This window comes from Hipposideros armiger, unplaced genomic scaffold, assembly GCF_001890085.2.
Source record: "Hipposideros armiger isolate ML-2016 unplaced genomic scaffold, ASM189008v1 scaffold_690, whole genome shotgun sequence".
NCBI lineage: Eukaryota > Metazoa > Chordata > Mammalia > Chiroptera > Hipposideridae > Hipposideros > Hipposideros armiger.
The window spans coordinates 45,238-72,280 of NW_017732040.1; the positions used below are offsets into that span (position 1 = coordinate 45,238).

The following is a 27,043-nucleotide window of genomic DNA, read 5'->3' on the forward strand; positions in this document are numbered from 1 at the left end:
TGTAAGGCATAGAACTGTAATCTAAGTTGGGTCACTTCTAGGCACCATATAGGCATACCTCGTTTTATTGTGCTTCACAGAATTTTTTTTTAAATATATATAAACTGAAGGTTTGTGGCAACCCTGCATCAAGCAAGGTTATCAGCATCCTTTTCCCAGCAGCATTTGCTCATTTTGTGTCTCTGTGTCACATCTTGGTAATTCTCACAATATTTTAAACTTTTTGATTATATTTGTGATAGTGATCTGTGATCAGTGATCTTTGGTGTTACTATTTGGTGTTACTGTTGTAATTGTTTTGGGCACCAGGAACTTGCCCATAAAAGATGGTGAGCTTAATAAATGTTGTGTGTGTTCTGACTGCTCCACTGAGCGGCCGTTCCCCTCTCTCTTCCTCTCCTTGGGCCTCCCTATTCCCTGACACAACAATACTGAAACTAGGCCAATTCAAAACCCTACAATGGCCTCTAAGTGTGCACGTGAAAGGAAGTATTTCATGTTTCTCGCTATATATGAAAAGCTAAATGATTAATTTAATGAGGAAGGCATGTGAACAGCCAAGACAGGCAAAAAGCTAGGCCTCTTGTGCCAAAAAGTCATGTTGTGTATGCAAAGGAAACGTTCTTGAAGGAAATTAAAAGTGCTACTCCAGTGAACACATGAATAATAAGAAAGCACAACAGTCTTATTGCTGATATGAAAAAAGTCTGAGTGGTCTGGATAGAAGAGCAAACCAGCCACAACATTCCCTTAAGCCAAAGCCTAACCCAGAGAAAGGCCCTACCTCTCGATTCTAAGAAGGCTGAGAAGGGGCGAGGAAGCTGCAGAACAAAAGTTTGAAGCTAGCTGGGTTGGTTCATGAGGTTTAAGGAATGACGCAGTCTCCATAACATAAGAGTGCAAGGTGGAGCAGCAAGTGCTAATACAGAAGCTGCAGCAAGTTACCTAGAGGGGTTAGCTAAAATAATGAAAGTGGCTACACTAAACAATATATTTTATTTATTTTATTAAATGTATTGGGGGTGATAATGGTTAGTAAAATTGTATAGGTTTCAAGTGTATATTTCTATAATACAGCATCTATATATAACATTGTGTGTTCACCACCCAGTCAGTTCTTCTTCCATCACCATAAAAATTTAGATGAAAGAGCTTTATATTGGAAGAAGATGCCATCTAGGACTTTGAGAGCTAGAGAGAAGTCAATGCCTAGTTTCAAATCTTCAAAACAACAGTTTGACTTTCTTGTTAGGGGCTAATACAGCTGGTGACTTTAAGTTGAAGCCAATGGTCATTTACCATTGTGAAAAACCTAGGGCCTTCACAAATTATGCTAAATTTACTCTGTCTTTGCTGTATAAATGTAACAACAAAGTCTGGATGACAGTACCTCTCTTTATAACATGGTTTAATTAATATTTTAAGCCCAATGTTGAGACTTACTACTCAGAAAAAAAAGATTCCTTTCAAAATATTACTGCTCAGTGACAATGCACTGGTCACACAACAGCTCTGATGGAGATGTACAAGATTAATGTTGTTTTTATGACTGCTAGCACAACATCCATTCTGTAGCCCATGGATCAAGGAGTAATTTCAACATTCAAGTCTTAATATTTAAGAAATACATTTCATAAGGCTATAGCTGCCACAGATAGTCATTCCTTTGATGGATCTGGACGAAGTAAATTGAAAGCCTTCTGGAAGGGATTCACCATTCTAAATGCCACTAAGACTATTCGTGATTCATGGGAAGAGGTCAAAATATCAACAGTCACAGGAGTTTGAAAGCAGTTGACTCCAATCCTCATGGATGACTTTGAGGGATTCACAACTTCAGAGGACGAAGTAACTGCAGATGTGGTAGAAATAACAAGAGAACTAGAATTAGTAGAGCCTGAAGAAGTGACTGAATGGCTGCTATCTCAAAATAAAACCTGAATGGATAAGAAACTGCTTCGTATGGATGAGCAAAGAAAGTGGTTTCTTGAGATGGAATTTACTCCTGGTGAAGATGTGAAGATTGTTGAAATGACAACAAGAGATTTAGAATATTACATACGCAAACTTAGTTGATAAAGCAGAGGTTGGTTTTGAAAGAACTGACTCCAGTTTTGAAAGAAGTTTTACTGTGGGTAAATGCTATCAAACAGCATCACATGCTACAGAGAAATCATTCATGAAAGAAAAAGTCAATCATGCACAAACTTCATTGTTCTTTTATTTTCAGAAGTTGCCACAGCCACCCCAACCTTCAGCAGCCATCAACATCGAGGCTGCTGATGGCTATCAGTCAGCAGCCATCAACATCGAAGAAGACCCTCCACCAGAAAAAACTCATGACTTGCTGAAGGCTCAGATGATGGTTATTTTTTTTTAGCAATGAAGTACTTTTTTAATTAAAGTATGCACATTGTTTTTATAAACATAGTGCTATTGCACTTAATAGACTATAATATAGTGTAAACATAACTTTATACGCAGTGGAAAACCAAAAAAATCATGTGATTCATGTTATTACAATATTCACTTTATTGTGGTGGTCTGGAACCAAACCTGCAATAACTCCGAGGTATTCCTATACATCCTTTTTCTTCACTAATTATACATATTCTATGTCTTATTAGAGTCAGCTATTTTATTTCTTATTTCTTCAGGGTACACTTCCAAATGAATAAAAGGCTAATTTACTAGAAAGTAAATTTTTATTTATTAGTAGCATAGTTTTCAGTGCATTACTTTACCAACTACAGCAGTTCAAATAACATCTAAAAATTAATTATGAATTATTTATTCTTAATTTCAACACATATTTTAAGAAACCTTCTAACTTACTTACCTGGTAGTATGTGTGTGAGTACTGTCTTCTGATCTGGATATGAAACAAAATAGAAAATAATGTGTCAAGTCAGTCCTAAGAAAGCTTGCCTGCTGCATGAATAAAAGTTGGACCATTTTATAAGCAGTATTATCACTTTTACAAGACTGGTTAACAATAAAGAAAATAATGTCCAAGGTCACTGAACAAAGATGCCTATAAATAAGATTCTTACTTACCCCTATACCTCATCCACAAAGAGTACAAATTTCAAATCCCACAGTGAGAAGAGTACCAAGGCACAGATTTGCTTTTTGTTTATCACTTCTGGAAACAGATATACATTTGACTCTGAACACCTGATTCTGACCTTCATATCCCAACTTTTAACTTTTTATTCATTGATAAAGAAATACTACATTTTATAAATTAAAACCCCTACTGACTGCTAGACAATCTGGCAGAGTTAGCTGACAGAACAATTTCCCCCTTTCCAGTTCTCATAATAGAAGAATGCTGAAAAAAAAATAACACAAACATTTAATACATACTCATAACTGAAGTTAACAACAGTAAGAGACTTCTGGTGCTAGCAAAAATAAAGAAACAGAGTTGAAGGGTGAACAAGAGCTAAAACTGAATGACTGCAGGGATATCTATGCCAGTGATACACCTTGGGGGTTAGAGATTTCATAACCTTTCCTTTGATAGAGTTCAGGCCTTTGCATGTAGGGAAACTGGAAGTGAGCTCCTTAAGTAAACGTCGGAGCCATGGAGGGCATACTACCCATAAAACATAATAAAAATTCTGACCAGTGGCCTTTGGAATGCAGCAGGAAAATAAGGATACATACATGGGAAAAAATGTATCAATGAGAGAAGTAGGAATCCCAAGCTTCAAAAATATGTGCTTTAGGGACCCCCATTCACACACTGCAAATTCTTAAACACAATGCATAGCAATTGTTTTAAATATTTTTGTTTTAAAAGAAGCAAAAATAAAACAACCCACATGTATGTGTCTTCACCACAGGGCATGCAGAATTCTCATGGGAAAATCACAGACACTTAAGAAAACAGAGTCTATGATTACAAACCACTAAGCATTAGTGTCAACAGTGACAGCAAATCAATGAATTCATACACCAAGAAATACAACACAAATTATTTTTAAAACTGCAATATAAGAGTATTTAGAATCTCCAAAGAGATCTTCGCAAAGATAGATTCCATTAGTCTAGAACATAACAAAGGTGGAAGAAGAGTTGATGAAATGAAAGAGTGATCTGAGGGAATAAAACAGAATATGAGATGTAGAGATAAATATGAATGTGCAGTTATAAACCATAAAGACACACTTCCAATTCTGGCCAAGATGGAATAACAGACTGGATTTACCCTCCTGCATGACAACTGAAAATCCTGACAAAATACATGAAACAGTGGTTTTCAGATACTGAATATATCAATGCAGGACAGTGGTCTCTGAGAGAAGGGAATAAAAAAGATGAGACCTATAAATGACCCTTCATACCACCTGGTGATAGTTTCCAGATTGTAGCACAATGAGGAAGACCCAGGCCAAACCAGACGTTTCAGAGCTGAGGTGACATAACAGGGAGGCTAGGGAGGACAGGGCAGCTAGAATTCACAGGGTAAAATAGCAGAGAGGGAAAAGCTGCACACGGAGAACTCCTGAGGTCTGTGGAGGGTCACCCTCGATTCTACTGTAGAAGGCTGATTATTGAGTGCAAGTGAGAAAACTACCTGAGCCAGAGGGGAAAAAATGTGAAATGAGTAACGAAAGCTATCTGTTGTGATCACGTAGGAACAGGAATATTTCGTGTCCCCACAACCTCAGTTGAAAAATCTCATAACAAAAGGCTATTGCCTCAGTAGTGGTGACTATTCTAATCCTGTTTAACAAAGCTAAAAAAAAAATGCTGTTAGAATAATTGGATATTCTTATGCAAAAAAAAAACAACACCACTGTACCCATCCATACCTCTTAACCTATCCAAAACTTAATTCAAATTGGACATAGGCCTAAATGCAAAACATAAAACTATAAAGCTTTTAGAGAAAACATTGGGGAAAATCTTTATGAATTTTGGTTGGGCAAATATTTTCTAGATACAACACCAAAATCATGATGTATAACAGAAGAAACCGATACGCTGGATTTCATCAAAATTTAAAATATTTGCTTTTTAAAAGTATGGAAAGACAAGCCTCAGAATAGGAGCATATTTGCAAGTCATATATATGATAAAGAACATGTATCCAAAATATATAAAGAACACTCAAAACGCAATAATAGGAAAATAATCCATTTTTTAAATAATGAAATGATTTCAACAACTCAATAATAAAAAGACAACCCAGTTTAAAAATGGCGCCTTTCAGCTGGAACTACCATCTTCCAATAATTAGTCAAAATGACCAACACAAAAGAAAAAAGAAGAAACACCTGCTATTTGTTCTTTAGGCCTTTTAGAAAACACGGAGTTGTTCCTTTGTCCACATATATGGGAATCTACAAGTAAGGTGATATTGTAGAAATAAAGGGAATGGGCATTGTTCTAAAAGGAATGCCCCCACAATGTTATTATGGCAAAAACTGAAAGTGTTACCCTGCATGCTACTGGCATTGTTATAAGCAAACAGGTGAAGGGCAAGATTCTTGCCAAGAGAATTATTGTACATATTGAGCATGTTAAGATAGCTTCCTGAAACTTGTGAAGAAAAATTATCACAAAAAGAAAAAAGCCAAAGAGAAAGTTTCTTGTGTTCAAATGAAGCATCAATTAGCTCCACCCAGAGATGCATACTTTGTGAGAACCAATAGAAAGGAGCCTGAGCTGCTGCAACCCATTCCTTATGAAACTATAGTATAACACCCCACCCAACCCAACATTCGGACACACCCAAGCTGCTTCCAGTGGCTTTCACCTACAAATGGCCTGCCTTGGTTCATGCTACATACTTTTCTAAAATCTTTCAAAGGTTTGCAAAAGCCAAAAAAGCAGCATTTGGCTTCGGTGTGTCCTGTATCTATGGCTCAGCAGCCTGAAGCCCCAGCACTAGCAACAGCTGGCCTTGATTTTGGCTTGACCTCTCAAGAACAGTGTGGGCAGCGGTCATCTGCAGATAGCTTCATGGCTCATGTCAGGTGGCCCTGGGAAAGGCACAGACTGTGGCTGAACTTGGCCTGCAGCGGGTCCCCTCACAGGATGCCCTGGGGCTGGTACACCAAGTGGTCAGCTTCAGACTGAGCCGGAGCATCATCTGGCCAACTCCAAGGATGAAACACCCAAAGCGCAGACTGGGAAGACATCAGAGCCCTGCTAAAGTGAATCTGCTCTTCAGTGTCAGCCCCTGTACCACAGCTCCACCACTGTAGTCAAGGCCCGTCCTCACAACCAATCAGCCCAAGGGTCAATCCCTCCTCTTGACATGCAAATAGCAACCAAGGCTCAACTACAACAAAACGGTACTCACAGCCCATACAAGGGAAACACCTGGAGCACCTGGCTCTGGTGAGCAGGGAGACTGCCACTGGGCCCCATAGGACACTAACTACATAAGGCCACTCTATTAAGACCGGGAGACCTAGCAGCCCTGCCTAATACATACAAACAAACACAGGGAGGCAGCCAAAATGGGGAGACAAAAAAACATGTCCCAAATGAAAGAACAGAACAAAGCTCCAGAAAAAGAACTAAACAAAATGGAGACTAGCAATCTACCAGATGCAGAGTTCAAAACACTGGTTACAAGGATGCTCAATGATCTCAGGGAGAACTTGAACATAAAAATGGAGCTATAAAACATAAAAGAGAACCAGACAGAAATAAAGAATACAATAACTGAAAAGAAGAGTACATTAGAGGGAATCAACAGTAGATTAGATGATGCAGAGAATCGAATCAACAAATTAGAAGATAAGGGAGAAGAAAATATCAAATTAGAACAGAAAAAAAATTCAAAAAAATGAGAACAGTTTAAGAGGTTTCTGAGACTACATCAAGTGTACCATCACTCACATCATAGGGGCACAAGAAGGAGAAGACAGAGTGAAAACTTGAAAACGTATTTTAAGAACTAATGACAGGGGCCGGCCGTGTGGCTCAGTTGGTTAAAAGTTAGCTTTAGAGCGCAAGCTCCGAGCAACAGGGCTGCCAGTTCGATTCCCACATAGGCCAGTGACACTGTGACCAAGCTGAGCTGCCAACAGGTGGCAGGATGGCTCAGCTGGTGAGAGCATGTGCTCCTAACAACAAGACTGCCTGTTCAACGGTGGACACTGGGACTGAGCTCAGCACCTTGAGCTGAGCTGCTGCGCAGATGGCTCAATGGATAGAGTGTGCACTCTTGACAATGAGAATGCTGGTTGGACGCCTGCATGGGATGGTGGCTGCACCCACCTGCAAATAAGATTGAACACAGCACCTTGAGCTTAGAGGCCACAAGGTGCCGACGGGCAGCCAGATGGCGACTGGCACCCTCCACAACTAAGACTGAAGAACAACAACTTGGCTGGTCCCCCTCCCCAATTCCTCAACACTGTTCCCTTCCCCCAATTCCCCAATTAAAAAAAAAAAAAGAATGACAGTAAACTTCCTTAACATGGCGAAGGGCATGGATATTCAAGCCCAGGAAGAACAGAGAGTCCCAAACAAGATGAATCCAAAGAGGCCCACACCAAGATACATCACACTTAAAATGCCAAGTCAAAGACAAAGAAAAAATCTTAAAAGCAGCAAGAGAAAAGCAGTTAAGTTACATATAACAAAGCTGCTGTAAGACTGTCAGCTGATTTTTCAACAGAAACTTTGCAGGCCAGAAGAGATTGGCATGAAATGTTCAAAGTGATGAAAAGCAAGGACCTACAACCAAGCTTACTCTACATACAGCAAAGCTATTATTTAGAATTGAAGGGCAGATAGAGAGCTTCCCAGATAAGAAAAAGCTAAAGGAGTTCATCACCACCAAACTAGTATTACAAGGAATCTTAGAGAGACTTAAGACAAACAAACTAAAAGTCAAAAATATGAATAATAAAATGGCAATAACTACATATCTATCAACAATTATTTTCAATGTAAATGGATTAATGTTCCAATCAAAAGACATAGGAGGGCTGAATGGATAAGAAAACAAGACCCATACATATGCTGCCTACAAGAGACTCACTTCAGATTTCTGATGAAACTCTTCTTTTGGGGGGTGCTGATTGCTTGGGCAGGGCTAAGAGGAGGCTTCCAGAAGAACTCATTAGGTACCCCAGGGCGGGGTGTGGGGGGTGCGGTGGTGGAGAAAACCCAAGCCAAGACCTGTCATAGGAGCACGAGGCAGGGGCCAGAAGGAGCTGGGTCACACAGCAAACTGAAAGGGCGGGAGCAGAGTCCAAGGGCGAGATGAGGCCCTGAGGACAAAGGGGCAGGTGCAGGCTGGGAACAGGGAGGTGTGCTGTGGGCTCAGCCTCTGAGAGGTTCAGAGTCGGGGCAGTCTAGAGAGACAGGAGTGGGGCTGCCAGAACACAGGAGCTAAGGGCAGTGTGGGTTGGAGGAAGCAGGAAAGGTTTTATAGGGAATTGGAACTCTTATTGGATCCTGGAGAATGGATAGTTTTGTCTTTTTTTCTCTTTGTTCTGTTTCGAAGACCATACCTGTTGGAGATCATCTTACCATGTTAAAGCTGAGAAGAAACTTAGTTACTCTGACCCTGTGCTGTCTTAGCATAGTAACCATTCACCATGTGTGGCTCCTGACCCCGTGAAATATAGCTGGCTGAACTGATGTGTACGGGAAGTGCAAAATACACCTCCGATTTTGGAGACTGGGTATTAAAACAACAATGCACAATATCTCACAAAAAATTACAGCCAACCTTTGAACAATGCAGGAGTTAAGGGCGCAGACCAGCAATGAGTGGAAAATCCATGTTAAGAAAAAAAAGAGACTCACTTCAGATTGAAAGACACACACAGACTGAAAGTAAAGAGATGGAAGCTGGGGTAGCAATACTTATATCAGACAAAATAGTCTTTAAAACAAAGGCTATAACAAGAGACAAAAAGAGACCCAGTAATCCTTTCTCTGTGTATTTCTCCGAAGAAACGAAACACACTACTTTGAAGAGATGAGTGCATCCATATGTTCATTGCAGCATTGTTTACAGTGGCCAAGATGTGGAGGCAGCCTGCATGTCCCTGAATGGATGAATGAATAAAGAAAAGGTGGCGCATATATACATATATAATGCAATGTTTCTCAGCCATAAAAAAAAAATGAAATCTGCAATAACATCGATGGACTTGAATGGTATTATGCTGAGTGAAATAAGTCACACATAGAAAGACAAATACCATATGATTTCACTTATGTAGGGAATCTAAAAATAAAATAAACAAACAAAACAGAAACAAACTCATAGATACAGAGAATATTTTGATGTTTGCCAGATGGGAGGGAGTTTGGGGGATGGACAAAAGAGAGAGGAAGGGATTAAAAGGTACAACTTGCTAGTTATAAAATAGTCACGGGGATGTAAGGTACAGCATAGGGAATACAGTCAATAATATTGTAATCACTATGTATGGTGCCAGATGGGTACAAGTCTTATCAGGGGGATAACTTTATAAATCGTACAAATGTCTAACCACTATGTGTACACCTAAAACTAATATAAAATAATATTGGATGTCAACTGTAATTGATAAACTAAAAAACAGAAAAATATTTCATAATACACACACATACTCAAAAATTGAATGCATGTAAACACTGGTGAATATGACTAAGGTCTGTATTTTAATAATATTGTATCAATACCAATTGCCTGGCTGTGAATATGCACTATATTAATGTAAGATGTTATCATTGGGAAAACCTAAGTGAAGGGTAGAAAGCAGCTCTAATTTTTGCAACTTTTCATATTTCTTTTTTTAATGAACAAATTTTTTATTGGCATGTTCATCATTGTAAATAGCATCTGACATGAAAAAGTTTTACCAAAACTTTTATATTGATTTTTATAAATTAGATGGCATTTTCAAAATTTACGTGTGTGTTCACTGAATAGTTGTATTTAGCAAAGCAAAAACTTGCTGACTGTAATAGACTTTGCAGTGACATCATGTTGACTGCATCAGCTTGTGCTATATATGACCTGACTTACTAGCAAGTTCATTTAACATGATATTAAGACGTTTCCCCAAAGTTAAACTACATGTAACAAATCAACTCCAAAAATTAAAATGGGTTCTAGAAGATTCAAACTTGAAGTAAATCTTCAAAAATAAATGTACAAAAAGAAATAAAATCTTAAATAATTTCAAAACAAACATTTAAAAGAAAAAACTGTAAACTAAGATGCTGGGAGATATAAAACTGAAAGCAACAAACGAACAAGACAAACAAAGAAAAACTCATAGACACAGAAAACAGTTTGGTGGTTACCAGAGAGTAAGGGGGGAGGGTCGTGGTAGAAGAGGGTAAAGGGGGTCAAATATATGGTGATGGAGAACTGACTCTGGGTAGTGAACACACAATGTGATATAAAGATGATATGTTATAGAATTGTACACTTGAAGTCTATGTAATTTTACTAACCAATATCATTTCAATAAAGTTAATAAAAAAAGTATATGTAATAAGAAATTCTAGTAAGTATTAACTAAATATAATAACGATAATTACAAAATAACCTAACTTATTTGGGGGAAACTGAAAAGCCAAATGAGAAACAGATTGAAGAAGAGAGGTTAATTTAAAGGGCTAAGAGGCTTGTGTTATTGTAAGGAAGACTACATATAATGTTAAATTGAAACATTATATAACATTAACCATAAATACTAAAATTTAAAGAGAATCATGAAAATTAAAAACAAAATTGTACAAAACAGTAGAAAGAAGAGAACAAAAAAATACAATCAAGCAAATGGATTACAGGGAAACAAAAGTAGAAAAGAAGATGGTAAATAGGAAAACAATAAGATAGATTTCAGGTTAAATATATACCACCATATATTAAGTACAACAAACTCCACTATTGCATTCAATATAAAAACTGTTTTTGTAAGACACCAATTAAAAACAAAGAAAGGTTAGGGGCCGGCCGAGTGGCTCAGTTGGTTAAGAGCTCGCTCAAGAGTTTGAGCTCTGAGCAACAGCGGTTCGAGTCCAGCCCGAGCTGAGCAGCCGCTGAGCTGCCAACAGGTAGCAGGATGGCTCAGCTAAAAAAATAAATAAATAAATAAAAACAAAGAAAGGTTAAGAATAAGGGATGAAAAAAGATGTACTAGGTAAATCTAAGTTTCAAATAGCGACTTGGTATAGCAATATAAAACAATGAGAATACAATTTAACATACAATTACTAATGACTAAAAGAAAATACACCAAAGAAAATATAACTAAATTGAACATTATGCATTCAGTCACTGCCTTAGAATACACAAGGCAGAAGGAAAAGCCATAACATATTGGAAAATTTCTGTTTCCTTCTTTCTCACAGAAAATACATTATCAAGCAGATGGGGGAAAAACCAATACATACAAAGATGATTTGAAACAACACAACTGAAAAGGTTATTCTAAAAACAAAGAAACAAACATACCATGTCACAATAATTGAAGCCTACATATCAACCACACATTTTTATGAAAATTTACTTCCTTTCTGGTTTCAACATTTAAAAGTCTAAATAAAAGAGACAAGGTTCTCACAATAAGTAATAAAATTGGAAATTGATTTTACAGCAACAAAAATAAATCACATAACTGGAAACTAAAAAACACAATTTAATCATGATTTAAACAAGAAATCATAATGAAAATTTGTAATTTTTTGAACTGAATGTCAACTATATATTAAAAACTAGAGAGTGCAGATAAAATGATATATAAAAGAGAAAGTTTTAGCTTTTAAAGCATATGTTAGGAAATGAGACTGAAAATTAATAAACGAATAAAGATTCGAGAAAGTGAGAATGAAAACAGAGCAAAGGTAAATACAGCAGAAAGGAGGAAAAGTGCAAAACTTAAGGATAATAAACACAAAGGAAATATAGAGATCTCAACACAATGAAAACTTGTGTTTTTCAATTTACTAATAAAATAGAAAAACATTTATTCATAAAGATATATGTACTATGATATTCACTGCAGCTTTATTTATGGTGACCAAGACATGGAAACAACCAAAGTGTCCTTCAATAGATGATTGGATAAAGAAGATGTGGTATATACACAAAATGGAATACTACTCTGCCATAAGAAAAGATAAAATACTGATATTTGCAACAACATGGATGGATCTTCAGATTATTATGCTACGTGAAATAAGTTAAAATGAAAAAGTTGAGAACCATATGATTTTACTGATATGTGGGGTGTAAAACTGAAAGCAACAAAGAAATAAGACAAACAAATAAAGAAACAAAGACTCATTAGACAGACAACAGTTTAGTGGTTACCAGAGGGTAAGGGGGAAGGTGGGTGGTAGATGAGGGTAAAGAGGGTCAAATACATGGTGATGGAAGGAGAACTGACTCTGAGTGGTGAACACACAATGCAATATATAGATGATGTATTACAGAATTGTACACTTGAAACCTATGTAATTTTTTTTACCATTGTCATTCCAATACATTTTAATTAGAAAACAAAAAACAAAAAAACCTCTGAAAGGCTGCTCATGAAAAAGAATAAAGGAAAACCACATAAACAAAATTAGAATTAAATGAGGAAATGTATCTATAAATATGTATACATATTTACAATTATATATAATTCTAGATATGTCACATGGATACAGTCATATTAGTAAAAATGTGTAACATACATCAGCTTTCAATGTAGAGATTGTTCTCTGCAGGAAGATAATACTAGAAGGGGATTGTAGCTGTAGATGCAATGGTTATTTCACAAGACAAGAGAAATATTAACATTTGTTTATTTCTAATGATGGGCCAATAGGTGCTTGTCACCTTGTTCTCTTTATGTTTGAATTATTTAAAAAAATAATAAAAATATGTTGCAGGCTAAATTATAAATTCACCTTCTGAAGACTTTATCCAAAAAAATTTTTTTTAATTATTTCTTACATGAAGTAGCAAAGCAAATTGAAATATTTCATGTGAGTTAAGGCCCAGAAATCTTCATTTTTAATAAGTACTTCTGGTGTTTCTTCTGTATGTGACAGAGATCACTTTGAGGGCCACTAGGGTATTTGAAAGCAAAAGATGTGGATACATTTGAGTTCTTCCTCTCTCAATTACCAAGGCAATGACTTGGGCTCACTTAACCGCATTTTAGTTAATTTACTTAAAGTTTACCTAAATTTACATTTACTTAAACTACATTTCCAAATTTTTGTGTTTCCAAAATAGGAATATTCAAAATTATCACACACAATTAAATGAGATACTCATGTAGTACTCAAAATCCCTGTAAAATTATCATTGCTGTTCATGATAACGCTTTATATATGACTACATTCAACTGGTACTAAAATTTAATTTTAGAACACAAATTCAATTTACTCGCTACTTAGGAATTCTTCTTTTTTGGTGAACCATTTTTTCAAACGATTCCATGAAACAGCTGTTATGATTGCTACGATGAGAACAGGTACAGCAATGTAGAAACCTAGAAGCCACCGGTTCTTTCCATCATTCCAAAAAGCTTTTTCCGTGATTAAACCTAAAAATAAAAATACATTAAAAAATCAGAGTAAAAGATTTAAGCTGTCTATTTTTACTTTCAAGTTGTAGCAAACTACAATGTTCTTAATTTTTGTTGTTAATCAAGTAACATAATAGAATCATAATACCTTGGACTACCTCTAGTACCTCTCATTCTAAAAGAACAGAAACCAAGTTGCAACATATTCTACATTATATAGTGACTACAGCAAAATCTCACTATAACTGGGGCCCAATAACTTCAATGATATATAATGTGGGATAGTGTAATTTTAAGGTTATCTGAAAATTTGTATTGTTACAAGGTACATTATCACAGAATTTCACTGTATTTGTGCATATACTATTTTTCTTTATTAGATTGTTGACTTTTTGACATTACGGATCTATTTTTTATATATGGAGCCACTGCAATGCTACTAAAATGGCATTGGCATAAAAACTAGGAGACCTGATTCCTAACCCTAGTTCTGCAACTAGTTAGCACTAGGTATGGTTCCCTAAACATTCTTTAAGCTCCATAAAGAGAGGGACTTTGTTTTGCTTACTGTACATCCCGGGGCCATATGACCAGCACCCAGCATATATTAGGAGTTCAACAAACATTTGCTAACTAAATGAATGAATAAAAACTAAAGTCATGATGAATAAATAAAACATTGTGCTAGCATCCCTCTGTGATCTCTTTGACAGCAATTTATGGATTTTTCTCATTTAAACTAAAAATCCCTTCAGAGTAAAAACTTATCTTTGATTTCCTTTAATTTTTCCTATAACAGACACATAGTAACAATGCTAGGAAGAGAGTAAATGCTGTTTGTGTAGAGCTGAAACCACAGGATCAATTATAAAGGGGGGAAATGCTGAAAGATAGTCTTAAAGAAGAAAGTCAGTGATATCCATAAATAAAAAATTTGAAAGATACTCAGCTTCAATCATGATATTTGAGAGTTAAAATTTGAAAAAAGAGCAAGATTAAGAAGGCATATTTGGTTTCCATTTCTTGAAGGAAGGCTATTTACTTTTTAATTACAAATATTGGTTTCTTTCTAAGAGGCAAAAATCTAACATTGTTTTTGTGAAGATAAACTATTTGAGAATTTTAGTAACTGGATATGTAAAGAGACAGATACTTTCCTGGTGTTTCAGAGAACATAGAAGAGTCTCTGGTACGCTGTTGGCAATCTGGAGGTTTGAAGCCCTGAGAACAATGGCACGTCATCTGGGAAGTGCACACCTAGGATCATTTTTTAAAAATTTAAATGGTCATTTAAAAATATTTTCTCATAGAAAGTAAAATTATTAGTTGGATAATCAAGCTTACTTTTGTATTTTCATCTAGTGTATTTTAATTTGATTTAAGCCCATAAATCAAACTATTTCTTGCCCTAAAACATGCACGCGCGCATGCGCGCGCACACACACACACACACACACACACACACACACACACACAGCTTTTAAAAAGCTGTGAAGTTTTGATTCGTATTTCCCCAATAGCCAGTGAAGTTGAACATTTTTTCATATATGTTGGCCTTTTGTATGTCTTCTTGGGAGAAGGGTCTGTTCAGGTCCTCTGCCTATTTTTTAATTGGATTATTTTTTGTTCTTATTGAATTGTATGAGTTCTTTATATATTTTGGATATTAGCCCCTTCTCAGAGGTGTTCTCAAATATCTTCTTCCATTCGGCTGGTCGCCTCTTTGTTTTGTTGGTGGTTTCTTTTGCTGTGCAAAAGCTTTTTGGTTTGATATAGCCCACTTATTTATTTTTGCTTTTAGTTCCATTGCTTTTGAGGGGTGGTAGAAGAGGGCAAATGGGATCAATTATATGGTGATGGAAAGAGAATTGACTCAGGTGGTGAACACAATGCAATAGATAGATGATGTATTATAGAACTGTACACTTGAAACCTGTATAATTTTACTAAGCAATGTCACCCCAATAAATTTAATAAAAATTTAAAAATAAATCAATTTTTTAAAAAGCTATAAATTAAAGCTCACAATGTTTGCATCAAGAAAATTTTACATCTTCAAATGTTCACCTGAAAATTTAGTGTGCAATTTCAAAAACATACTTAAATTCTAATGAAAACGAGACATTTTCAGTGGTGTGCCGGAGCCAGCTAGTGCCACCTCCCAGACCTGACTGTGCACAACACTTCCCATCTTCAAGTTCAGTGACATCACATGGTAACAAAGTATTTGCACTTTCAAATGAAGACTTTACTGTCCTCCAGGTGGTTATTAAACATTTATAAGCATAACACTGCCATGACCACTATCAGGCTTTATTTTGTTTGCTTTGTTTGTTTGATTTTTAAACAAAGGCTTTTTGTATTACAAGAGGGCATCAGATACTTAGATACAGCATAACATGATTTATCTGAGGGTTTCTGTAATTAATAAATTAATTATTAAATAATAATATGGCAAATACCTTTATGGTGCCCAATATGTGTGAGTCTCTATTCTGAGGACTTCATACAGATTTGCTCATTAAATCCTCACAACAGTGCTGTGAGGTCAGAACTATTATTATTCCCACTTTACAGATAAAAAGCTGAGGCACAGATATTTAGCTTGCCAAAAGCTACATGGCTAGTAAGTGATAGAGCCAGGATTGAAACCCAAGAGATCTGGTTTCAGAAGCCCTCCCTGCCCTTGACCACTATGCTAAGCTTCCTCTCAAAATAACATAAAACATCTCTCAATTTCTAAGATCTCAATTTAAAAACATGACTCTAATTTCTCTATTCCATGGCTTAAATGCACAGGGAAAAGGGTATTCTGTGCAGCATATCCAATGTCCCAGGTTCTGTCATACAACCTTCATGCTGTTGTGTGTGTGTGTGGGGGGGTACTTTTGCTCTGAAATATTTCACAGAAGTGATGTTGGCCTTCTTAGGAGACACTTGGTGTCAGTTTGTCCTAATATTGTGCTGTTACTTTTGGATCACTTAGTTAAGGTCTTGTCTTTCAAGTTTTTCCACTGTAAGTAAGGTACTATGCTTCCATTATAATTAATAACTAATTTCTGAGGAGGCTACTTGTAGGATTATGTAAGTATCTGGGTCCTCATAAAACTTTCACCCATTAGTTTTAGCATCCACTGGTAATTATTTAACTAAATTATTCCTTCTATATTGATTATACTATAAGGAAGAGTTCTCCTTTATCTCCATTTATTTACTCAGTTATTGCTATTAGTAATATATTACTGATATGGCCAAATGATCTTTAACAAGGATGCCAAGACCACTCAATAGGGATAGGAGAGTATCTTCATAAATGCGTTTGGAAAAAACTAAGTATCCACTGCAAAAGAATGAAGTTTCCCTTATCTCACACCATATACATAAATTAACTCAAAATGGATTAAGGACCTGAATGTAAGCCCTATGGTTATAAAACACCTAGAAGAAAACATAGGGGGAAAGCTTCATGACACTGGACTCCTCAATTTCTTGAATGTAACACTTAAGCACAAACAACAAAAGTAAAGCCAAGACAAATGGGTCTACAACAAACTTAAAAGAATTTTGCATCAAAGGACACAACCAACAGAGTGAAAGACCAACTTAGGAAACAGGAGAAAAGACTTGTATTATAAATCAAATATCAGATAAGGGGTGAATATCTAGAATATACAAAGAACTACAACAAAATCAAATACCCTGTTTAAAAAATAGGAAAAGGACTGGAATAGACATTTCTATACAAACGACATACAAATGGCCAATAAGGATATGAACCAATGTTCAGCATCACTAATCATAAGAGAAATACATGATTTTTGTTCTGTTTCTTTAAAAATGTCATTGGGATTTCGATCGGGATTGCATTAAATCTGTATATTGCTTTGGGTAATATGGCCATTTTAACTATGTTGTTTCTTCCAATCCATGAACACGGAATATCTTACCATTTCTTTATGTCTTCTTCAATTTCATTTAATAATGTCTTGTAGTGTTCAGTGTGTAAGTCCTTCACATCCTTTGTTAAGTTTATTCCTAGGTATTTTATTCTGTTTATTGAAATTGCAAAAGGGTGTTTTTTTTTCTGAAATTTCATTGTGTATATAGGAACGCAATGGATTTTTGTACACTGATTTTGTATCCTGCCACTTTACTGTATTTCTTTATTGTTTCTAATACTTTTTGGTGGAGCCTTTAGGGTTTTCTATATAAGGGATCATGTTATCTGCAAAAAGTGACAACTTGGCTTCTTCATTCCTATCCTTTCATTTCTTTCTCTTGCCTCACTGTTCTGGCTAGGACTTCCAGTACTGTGTTGAATAACAGTGGTGAGAGAAGAAGCTTTCAGTTTCTCACCATTAAGTATGTTAGTTCAGGGTTTGTCATATATGGCCTTTATTATATTGAGGTGCTTTCCTTCTACAACCATTTTATTAAGGGTTTTAACCATAAATGAATGTTGTATCTTGTCAAATACTTTTTCTGCATCCACTAATATGATATGATTTTTGTTCTTGATTTATGTGGTGTATCACATTGATCAATTTGCATATATATGTTGAACCATCCTTGTGCCCCTGAAATAAACCCCACTTGATCGTGACCTGTAATATTTTTAATGTATTGTTCTACTCAATTTGCTAGTATTTTGTTTAGAATTTTTGCATCTGTATTCATCAGAAATACTGGTCTGTAGTTTTCTTTTTTGTGTGTTATTCTTACCAAGTTTTGGTAAGTTGTTGGCCAGGGTAATGTTGGCCTCATAAAATGAGTTATGAAGTATTGCCACTTCTTCCATTTTTTGGAAGAGTTTGAGAAGGGTAAGTATTAAATCATCTTTGAATGTTTGGTAGAATACATTAGTGAAGCCATCTGGTCCTGGACTTTGGCTTTTGGGGAGACACAGAACAAAAAATCATCAGATTTGTATGAAATCACAAAAAAAACCCAAACAGCCAAAGTAATCCTGAAAAAAGAACAAGGCCAGAATTATCATACTTCCTGACATCAATTATTACTACAAAGTGACAAAAATCAAAACAGCATGGTAAGGGCAGAAAAACAGACACACAGAACAGTGGAACATAACTGAGAACCCAGAAATAAACCCACATATACATGGGCAGACAATTTTCAAAAAATGAGATAAAAACTTACAATGGATAAAAGAAAGCCTCTTAAATAAATGGTGCTGGGAAAATTGAAAAGCCATGTACAAAAGAATGAAATTAGACTGCTATATGTCACCAGACACCAAAATTAACTCAAAGTGGATCAAACACCTAAAACAAAGGCATAAAAGAGAACATAGGTACTAAACCTAAAAACTTTGGTCTTAGAGAGGATTTTATGAATTTGACCCCGAAAGCAAGGGTGGTGGTAAAAGCAAAAATAAATAGGACTATATCAAACTATAAAGCTTCTGCACATCAAAAGAAACCATAAACAAAAAGACAAATGGGAGAAGATATTTGCAAACAATACGTAAAATAAGGGGCTAATATCCAAAATATATAAAGAACTTATACAACTTAACAACAAAAAAACAAACTGGCCATCAGATATATGAAAAAATACTCAACTTCACTACCTATATGGGAAATGCCAATCAAAACCACAATGAGGTACACATCACACCTGTTAGAATGGCTATTATCAACAAGAGAAGAAAATAACAAATGTTGGAGAGGTTGTGGAGAAAAAAGAACTCTCATACACTGCTGGTAGAAATGTAAATTGGTACTGGCACTATGGAAGACAGTATGGTAATTCCTCAAAATATTAGGAATAGAGCTAACAGATAAACCAGCAATCCCTCTTCTGGGTATCTGCCCAAAAAATCTGAAAACATTTATTTGTAAACCTTTATGTACCCCTATCTTCACGGTAGCCAAGACATGGAAACAACCCAAGTGTCCTTTGATGGATAATTGGATAAAGATGTGGTACATATATACAGTGGAATACTACTCTGCCATAAGAAAAGATGAAATCCTGCCATCTGCAACATGGATGGATTTTGAGAGTATCACGCTAAATGAATAAGTCGGATGCTAAAGGGCAAGAATCATATTATATCACTCATGTGAGATATAAAACAGAAAGCAACAAATGAATGAACAAAACAAAGAAAAAAAACTCATTGACAGAGATAAGAGTACAGTGGTTAGAAAATAAAGGTGGTGGGGGATGCTGAAAAGGGTTAAAGGGGTTAAATATATGGTAACAGAAGGAGACTAAACTTTAGGTGATGAGTACACAATCCAATATACAGATGATGTATTATAATATTATACACTTGAAACATATAATCTTATTAACCAATGTCACCCCAGTAAATTTAATTCTAAAATAGAAGAGTAAAAGATAAAAATTTTTAAAGCATGTTTTTTTCTTTATATATAGTACCATGTTATCTTTGTTGAATCAGTGACTGACTGAATTAATTAGCACACTTATACATATAAACATATTTGACAAATAAATTTATACATATGTACACATATACATACAATGTAAACAATGCTTTTAGGAAAAGAGTTATCTCTGTATTGCAAAAAGATGGCTAATTTTTGCTTTCTACTTTAGATTTCTAAATATTCCAAGCCTTCCATGATGAGTACATTTTTTATGGGGAAACAAAAGATTAAGTAATGTCTATGAATTTGAAGGCGTGAGAACTTGGATTGTAAGCAGGTCAACAATTGTATTGCTGGAGAAATTTAGCCTCAAAATAAGTTTTACACTGCATGCACAGAGTATTCAAATGTAATATTTATAACATTCATTGCTCAAGAGGATTGGGAGTAAAAGAGAAGAGGAGGAGGAGATTATTACATTGTAAGTAAAATTAAAAGTGTTTTGGTATTTTGGGACAGCAATCTGGCTTTTAACAAATCTATCATTACTAAAATTTTAAATATATAGATCCTTCAACCACACAGTTGCACTCCTGGTAAATATCCCACAAAAATATAGGTGCCAGCATGCAAAGACATACATACAAGGATGCTTATCAAAGCTATATCTACTAACTTAGAAGAATTTAAAGTTAAGTATTGTTGAATAAAACAGTAAGATACAGAAACGTGTGACATGATCTATATCTAAATCTAATATCAATCCATAGATAGATGATAGATAGATAGATATTCATTCAGCAAATATTTGAGTACCTAGTACGTGCCAAGCAGGGTTGTGGGTTCTTGCTAATATCAAAGAATATATGTGTACATAAATATATCTCTGTATGTGATTAAATGAGTCTAAAATAAACAAAGAAGGAATGATTCCTGGTAAACTGATAACAAGAGAACAATACAAAAATTAACATGATAGCATTAGTATAATTATGTAAAGTTAAACATTTTCATGAATATATATGTATATATAAACAAGTGTGAATGCTCAGAGATATTTAAGAAAATAAGATATAATAAAGCAATATAATTAGGTGGTGTGTCAGTGGTAACACAAGCAGTTTAATGTCTGTGGTTGTATATCAAATGAGCCTTACCCATTTATTTATTCCCTTGGCATATTTAAATGTCTGACTGCTGAAAGTATTCAACAGAAACAATATTTTTAAATTGGAATAATGCTTTACACTTGTTTTCGAATGTGTTTTTTAACTTACTAGTGCTACAATTTGTTTTTTCTTATTATTGTAATATTTATTATTCTAATATTGTGTGGTTTTTGTCCTTAAGCTAATTTTCTGAAAAAGCAATTCATTGAAAGCCAATTTGCCTAGGCCAACTCACCCAATATCAGTTTGTCTACCAGTCAACTCATCAAATCGTGATTTGGTATTTGGAATGCCAAATGATCACATCTGAGTATTGTCTGTTTTTTTTTAAGCTATTAATTTATAGAATGATTGACTGGATAGGTTGGATGTCACTGCACTGGAAGATTTCTGTAAAGTTTTAGTAGAGCAGTTTTCACTGTGTCTTCAGAAAAGCATTTTAATGAATTTCCTATTTATATATTTATATCTCAATTTATATCTCTCTAGTTATAGCAGCAGAGAAAATGTTTTTAACATTTTTTAACAAAACACCAGTTTCTGGTCTGGCATGTAGGGATCTTGGAAGTCACCACTCCATCCTCACAAGTAAAAATCTCAACAAACTAAAAAATTCAACAATTCTTCTTATATCCATCATAGAAGTAATATTACAGAACAAACTGTTACCTCCAAAACTGGAGAGACTGTCAAGTAAATACAGGGAATCACAACTTACTAGAGCAGAAACCCCCACGGAAATCAGTACCAGGGTAGGAAAAATTAAGTTGTCATTGATGTACTACTGGAAGCTCAGTTTAGAAAAGTCTGAGAGTTAAAATCTCCACGGGGCTCAGTTAATAGTGGGTCCCCACACTTTTATGAGTTTTACATTCAGGAGCTCCAACAGATTTTCATACTGAGTATAGAAGAAAAATTCCCTTGTACTTCCAGCCAGGGGAGGGGAAAAGAAACAAGTGAAAATACACCTGAGGATTCCATTCTTCTTATCATGGCCTAACTTCAAGAGAAACTATTTTATCAGAGTCTAAAATTACTGAAGTTTTTTCAGAACCTAACTGACATAGGGGAAGGGAAATACCCAACTAGTATACTCTAGCCATGCTGTCCTACCTAAAAGGGGGGAAAAACAGAGAAATACTTGTGAAATTCATAGGCCAGAGGTATAGGCTCACTAAAAGAATAAGGCCTAATTAAAGGACTAGAGAAAGCTTCCCCTCGTCTTCTACACATCTTACCACGACATTACTGTAGTTCCATTTACCCAGTAAATCTTGTCCAGCTATCAAGAAAAAAGCCACAAGGCACATGAAAAAGCAAAAAGCACATTTTGAAAAGACAAAGCAAGCTCAGCTATGGCAAAGATGTTGTAATTATCAGACCAGGAATTTAAAACAACCATGATTAATATGCTAAGGGCTCTAGTGGATAAAGTAGACAGCATGCACATATAGATGGGTAAAATAAGCAGAGAGGTGGAAATTCCAAGAATGAACAAAAAGAAATGCTAGAGATAAAAACTGCAACAGAAATAAAAAATTCCTCTAATGGGGTCAGGAGCAGACTTATCAAAGCTGAGGAAAGAATCTCAGAATTTGAGGCTATCTCAATAGAAACTTGCAAAATAAAAAAAATTTAAAAGTTAAAAAACAACCAGAAATTCCAAGAACTATGAGCAACTACAAAATATATAACATATGTGTAATGGGAATACTAGAAGGCAAAGAAAGAAAGAAACAAGAAATATATGAAGCAAAATGACTGAGAGTTTTGCAAAATTAAGGTCAGACACCAAACCACAGATCCAGGAAACTCAGAAAACACAGAAGGGGATAAATGACAAAAATTTACACCAAGGAGTATGATATTCAAACTTCAGAAAATCAAAGATAAAGAAAAGTCTTCAAAGAAGCCAGAGGTGATTAAACTCCTTGTCTAGAGAGGCACAAGGATAAAAATCACATTGGATTACCATTCAGAAATGATGCAAGGAAGAGCATAGCGTGAAGTGTTTACAGTGATCATAAGAAAAGAATCACCAGGCTAGAATTTGTTATACTTCAAAATTACCCTTCAAAAGTGAAAAAGAAATAGACTTTCCCAAACAAAAATTGAGAAATTTATCTTCAGTAGACCTCCCTTGGAAGAAATGATAAAAGAAGTTTATCAGAGACAAAAATTATATAGGTCATAAAAATCAGATTTACATAAAGAAAAAAGAGCATTAGAAATGGAATAAGTGAAATAAAATAAAAACCTTTATTGTGCTTCATAATTGATCTAATAGTTACTCGATTATTCAAAATAATAATAGCAACAATGTATTGAATTATGTGTGCTTCTGTGTAAGTAAAATGACAGCACGATACAAGTGATGGGAGGGTAGATATGGATTACTTCTTTATTATAAGGTTACCTACACTATAAGTGGTATAGTTGAAAGAGGACCTACGAGGTGTGATCAAACAATATGGTGATTGTTTAAATTAAAAAAAATTATTACAGTGGAGTATAGTGTGGGAGAGGAGTCAAGGGAATTGTAATAGATATGTATGATATTGGGGGGAAGTGGGGTGGCAGATTGCGGGAGGGGGATTGTCACTTCGAGGGGTAAAAAAGTGTAACTATTGCACTGTGTTGTACAGCTGAAACTAATTCTAAAAAACTGTGTATTTCATAATAAAAAATAATTTAAAAAAATTTTGATATGTCATATTCTCATTATCATTCCATTCAGAATAATTTCTAATTTCCATTATGATTTTATTCTTTGACCCAGGAGGTTTTTTGGGGTTTTTTGACACATTGCTTACTTTGGAATATTTCTAATTGTCTTTTTATTAATATTTTTCCTAAAATAATTTCATTGTGATTAGAGGATATAGTCTATATAATTTTAAACATTTGAAATTGATTGAGACTTAATTTATAGCCTAATATATTTTCAATTTTGTAAATATTTCATATGTGTTTGAAAAAAATGTATGTATTACAGCTGATGGCTGACTTCCATAAACTTTTGCTGTTGTTGTGGATGATTAGTCCCTTAAGGGTTCCTTCACTGACCTCTCAAAACAGAGAAGGATTATGTAGCCCTGGGGATGAGGGGTCTGGAGGCCCAAGGTTGGGTGAGGGGAACATAACCATTTTTGAAGATTTCCGTTTTATATTAAAAGTTTGTATGAATTGTGAAAAAAAATTATTACAGTAAGACGCATTGCCATTAATTCCCCCCAAATACTCCCCCTCGCTTCGAACACACTTATCCCATCGTGCTACTTTCTAAAGCAATTCTGGAGGTCCTCTTTCATGAGTGTCTTTAATTGTGCTATCGTGGCTGCCTTGGAATTAAGGGAAAGGGATTAAGAAATACAATTGGTTGTTACAAAGTAGTCATGGGGATGTAGGGTATAGCATAAGGAATATAGTCAATAATATTTTAATAACTACGTATGGTGTCAGATGAGTACTAGATTTGTTGGGTTGATAGATGGGAGAGGGTTGCAGGCAGGGTTTAGAAGTGAGAGGATTAAGAAATGCAAATTGGTAGCTATAAAATAGTCATGGGGATGTAAAGTTAAAGCATAGGAAACATAGTCAATAATATGGTAATAACTATGTATTGTGCCAGGTGGGTACTAGACTAATTAGGGGAATCACTTTTTAAATTACATAAATGTCTAACTACTATGTAATACCCCTCAAATTACTATAAAATATTACCAAGTGTCAACTGTAATTGAAAAATTAAAAGAGGGGGGGGAAGGATACAGGGGAATAAAAGGTTCAAATTTCCAGGTATAAAACAAATAAGTTATGGGGGTGTAATGCACAGCATAGGAAATATAGTCAATAATATTGTGATAGTGTGGTATGGTGTCAGATGGTTGCTGAACTTATGGTGATCACTTCTTTAGATATACAAATGTTGAATAACTATGGTGTACCCCTGAAACTTATATAATATTGTAGGTTAGCTTTATTTTGGTAAAAATATTTTTCAAAAAAAAGAACTTTACAAACCTAGGAAGAGACTTGGACAGCCAAATCCATAAAACTAATAGATCACCCCAGTATCTCAATACAAAATGACCTTCTCTAAGACATATTACAATGACACTCACAAAAATCAAAGACAAAGAGAGAAAATCTTAAAAAGTAGCAAGAGAAAAAAATAACTGTAATCTACAAAGGAACCCCCAATAGGCTATCACTGGATTTCTCAGCAGACACTCGTAAGGCCAGGAGAGAGTGGAATGACATATTTGAAGTGTGAAAAGAAAAAAAAAATCAGCCAAGAATACTCCATTCAGCAAACGTATCCTTCAGAAATGAAGAAGAAATGAAAAGTTTCCCAGACAAGCAAAACCAGGGCATTCATTACCACTAGCCTGCCTTACAAGAAATGCTGAAAGGGATTCTTTCATCTGAAATAAAAAGATGTAATCAGTTACATGAAAACATAAAAAAATATACAAAAAACTGGTAAAACTAAATAACAGATTTAGAAAACTCTAAATCTGTAATGTGACTGTCCATTAACCACTTGATAACAATATACAGGTTAAAGGAAAAGATTATTAACATAATTATATTTAATATAGTTTGGTAATGAATACATAATATCAAAAAAGGTAAATTATGACATCAAAAACATAAAAGAAGGCAATAAATGGTTAGAGAGTTTGTATATGATTGAAGTTAAGTTGCAATTAGCTTAAGATGGGCTGTTTTATCTATAATACAAGATGTTTTAAGTAAACCTTATGGTAACCACAAAGAAAAACCTATAGTAGATTCACAAAAAAATAAAAAGAGGGGAATCCGAGTACACCACCATGAAAGACCACCAATTCACAAAGGTAGGCAGAAAGAAAGGGGGAAAAGAACAAGAGAACTAAAACACAGCCAGAAAGCAGTTAAAGAAGTGGCATTAATAAGTCCTTATATATCAACAATTATTCTAAAGGTTAGTGAAGTTAATTAACTAATCATAAGGTACAGAGTGGATGCATAAAATGAATGGATAAAAACAAAACCCAACTAAATTCTGCTTTCAAGAGACTGACTTCACTTTTAAGAGCACACGTAAGCTCAAAATGGAGATGGAAAAAATATTCCATCAATGTAGAAATCAAAAGAAAGGTGGGGTAGCTATCCTTATGTCAGTCAAATAGAGTTTAAGCCAAAAATAGTAACAAGAGAGGGGGGAGGGGGAAAAAATCTTTAAAAAAACACCAAAACAAACAAAATAGCAACAAGATAAAAAAAGTCATCATATAATGATAAAGGGGCCAATTCTTTAAAATATAACAATTATAACATACAAACCCAACATTAGAGCACCAAATATATATATATATATATATATATATATATATATATATATATATATATATATATATATATATATATAAAATAGTAACAGATCTGAAGGAAGAAATTGACAGCAATACAATAAAAGTAGGATATTTCAAACCACTTTCAACAACGGATAGATAATCCAGACAGAAAATCAGAAGGAAATGTTAGACTGAACCACACTTTATACCAATTGGACCTAACAGATATATACAGAACATTTCATCAAACATCAGCAGAATATATATTGTTCTAAAGTTCATATGGAACATTGCCAAGGATAGGTCATATCATAGGCCACAAAAGAAATCTCAGCAAATCTAAGTCTGCAAACATACAAGTATCTTATCTGGCCAAAATGATATGAAGTTACAAATCAACAAGAGGAAAGCTGAAAAATTCACGAACATGTAGAAATTAAACAACAAATTTCTGAACAACCAGTGGGTCAAAGAAGAAATTAAAAAGGAAATCAAGAAAATACCTAAAACACATGAAAACGAAAACACAACACAGCAGAAATTTGGGAAGCTGCAAAACTAGTTCTTAAAGGTAGTTTATATTGATAAATGCACATATTAAGAAAATAGATGATCTAAAATAAGCAATCTAACTTTACACTTAATGGAACTAGAAAAAGAAAAAT

The 27,043-nt window shown here is 34.8% G+C and overlaps 1 protein-coding gene across 1 annotated transcript in view; it reads right to left on the reverse strand.

Annotated features, from left to right (window-relative positions):
- The window catches only part of ADAM32 (ADAM metallopeptidase domain 32), a 140,038-nt gene that overhangs the window by 18,985 nt on the left and 94,010 nt on the right, over nt 1-27,043 (reverse strand). The window contains exons 18-20 of the mRNA XM_019626793.1: nt 14,666-14,765; nt 13,367-13,526; nt 2,840-2,872 (exon numbers count right to left, since the gene is read on the reverse strand). Coding sequence (XP_019482338.1) covers nt 2,840-2,872; nt 13,367-13,526; nt 14,666-14,765 — 293 coding nt within the window. The remainder of the gene's footprint in view (nt 1-2,839; nt 2,873-13,366; nt 13,527-14,665; nt 14,766-27,043) is intronic.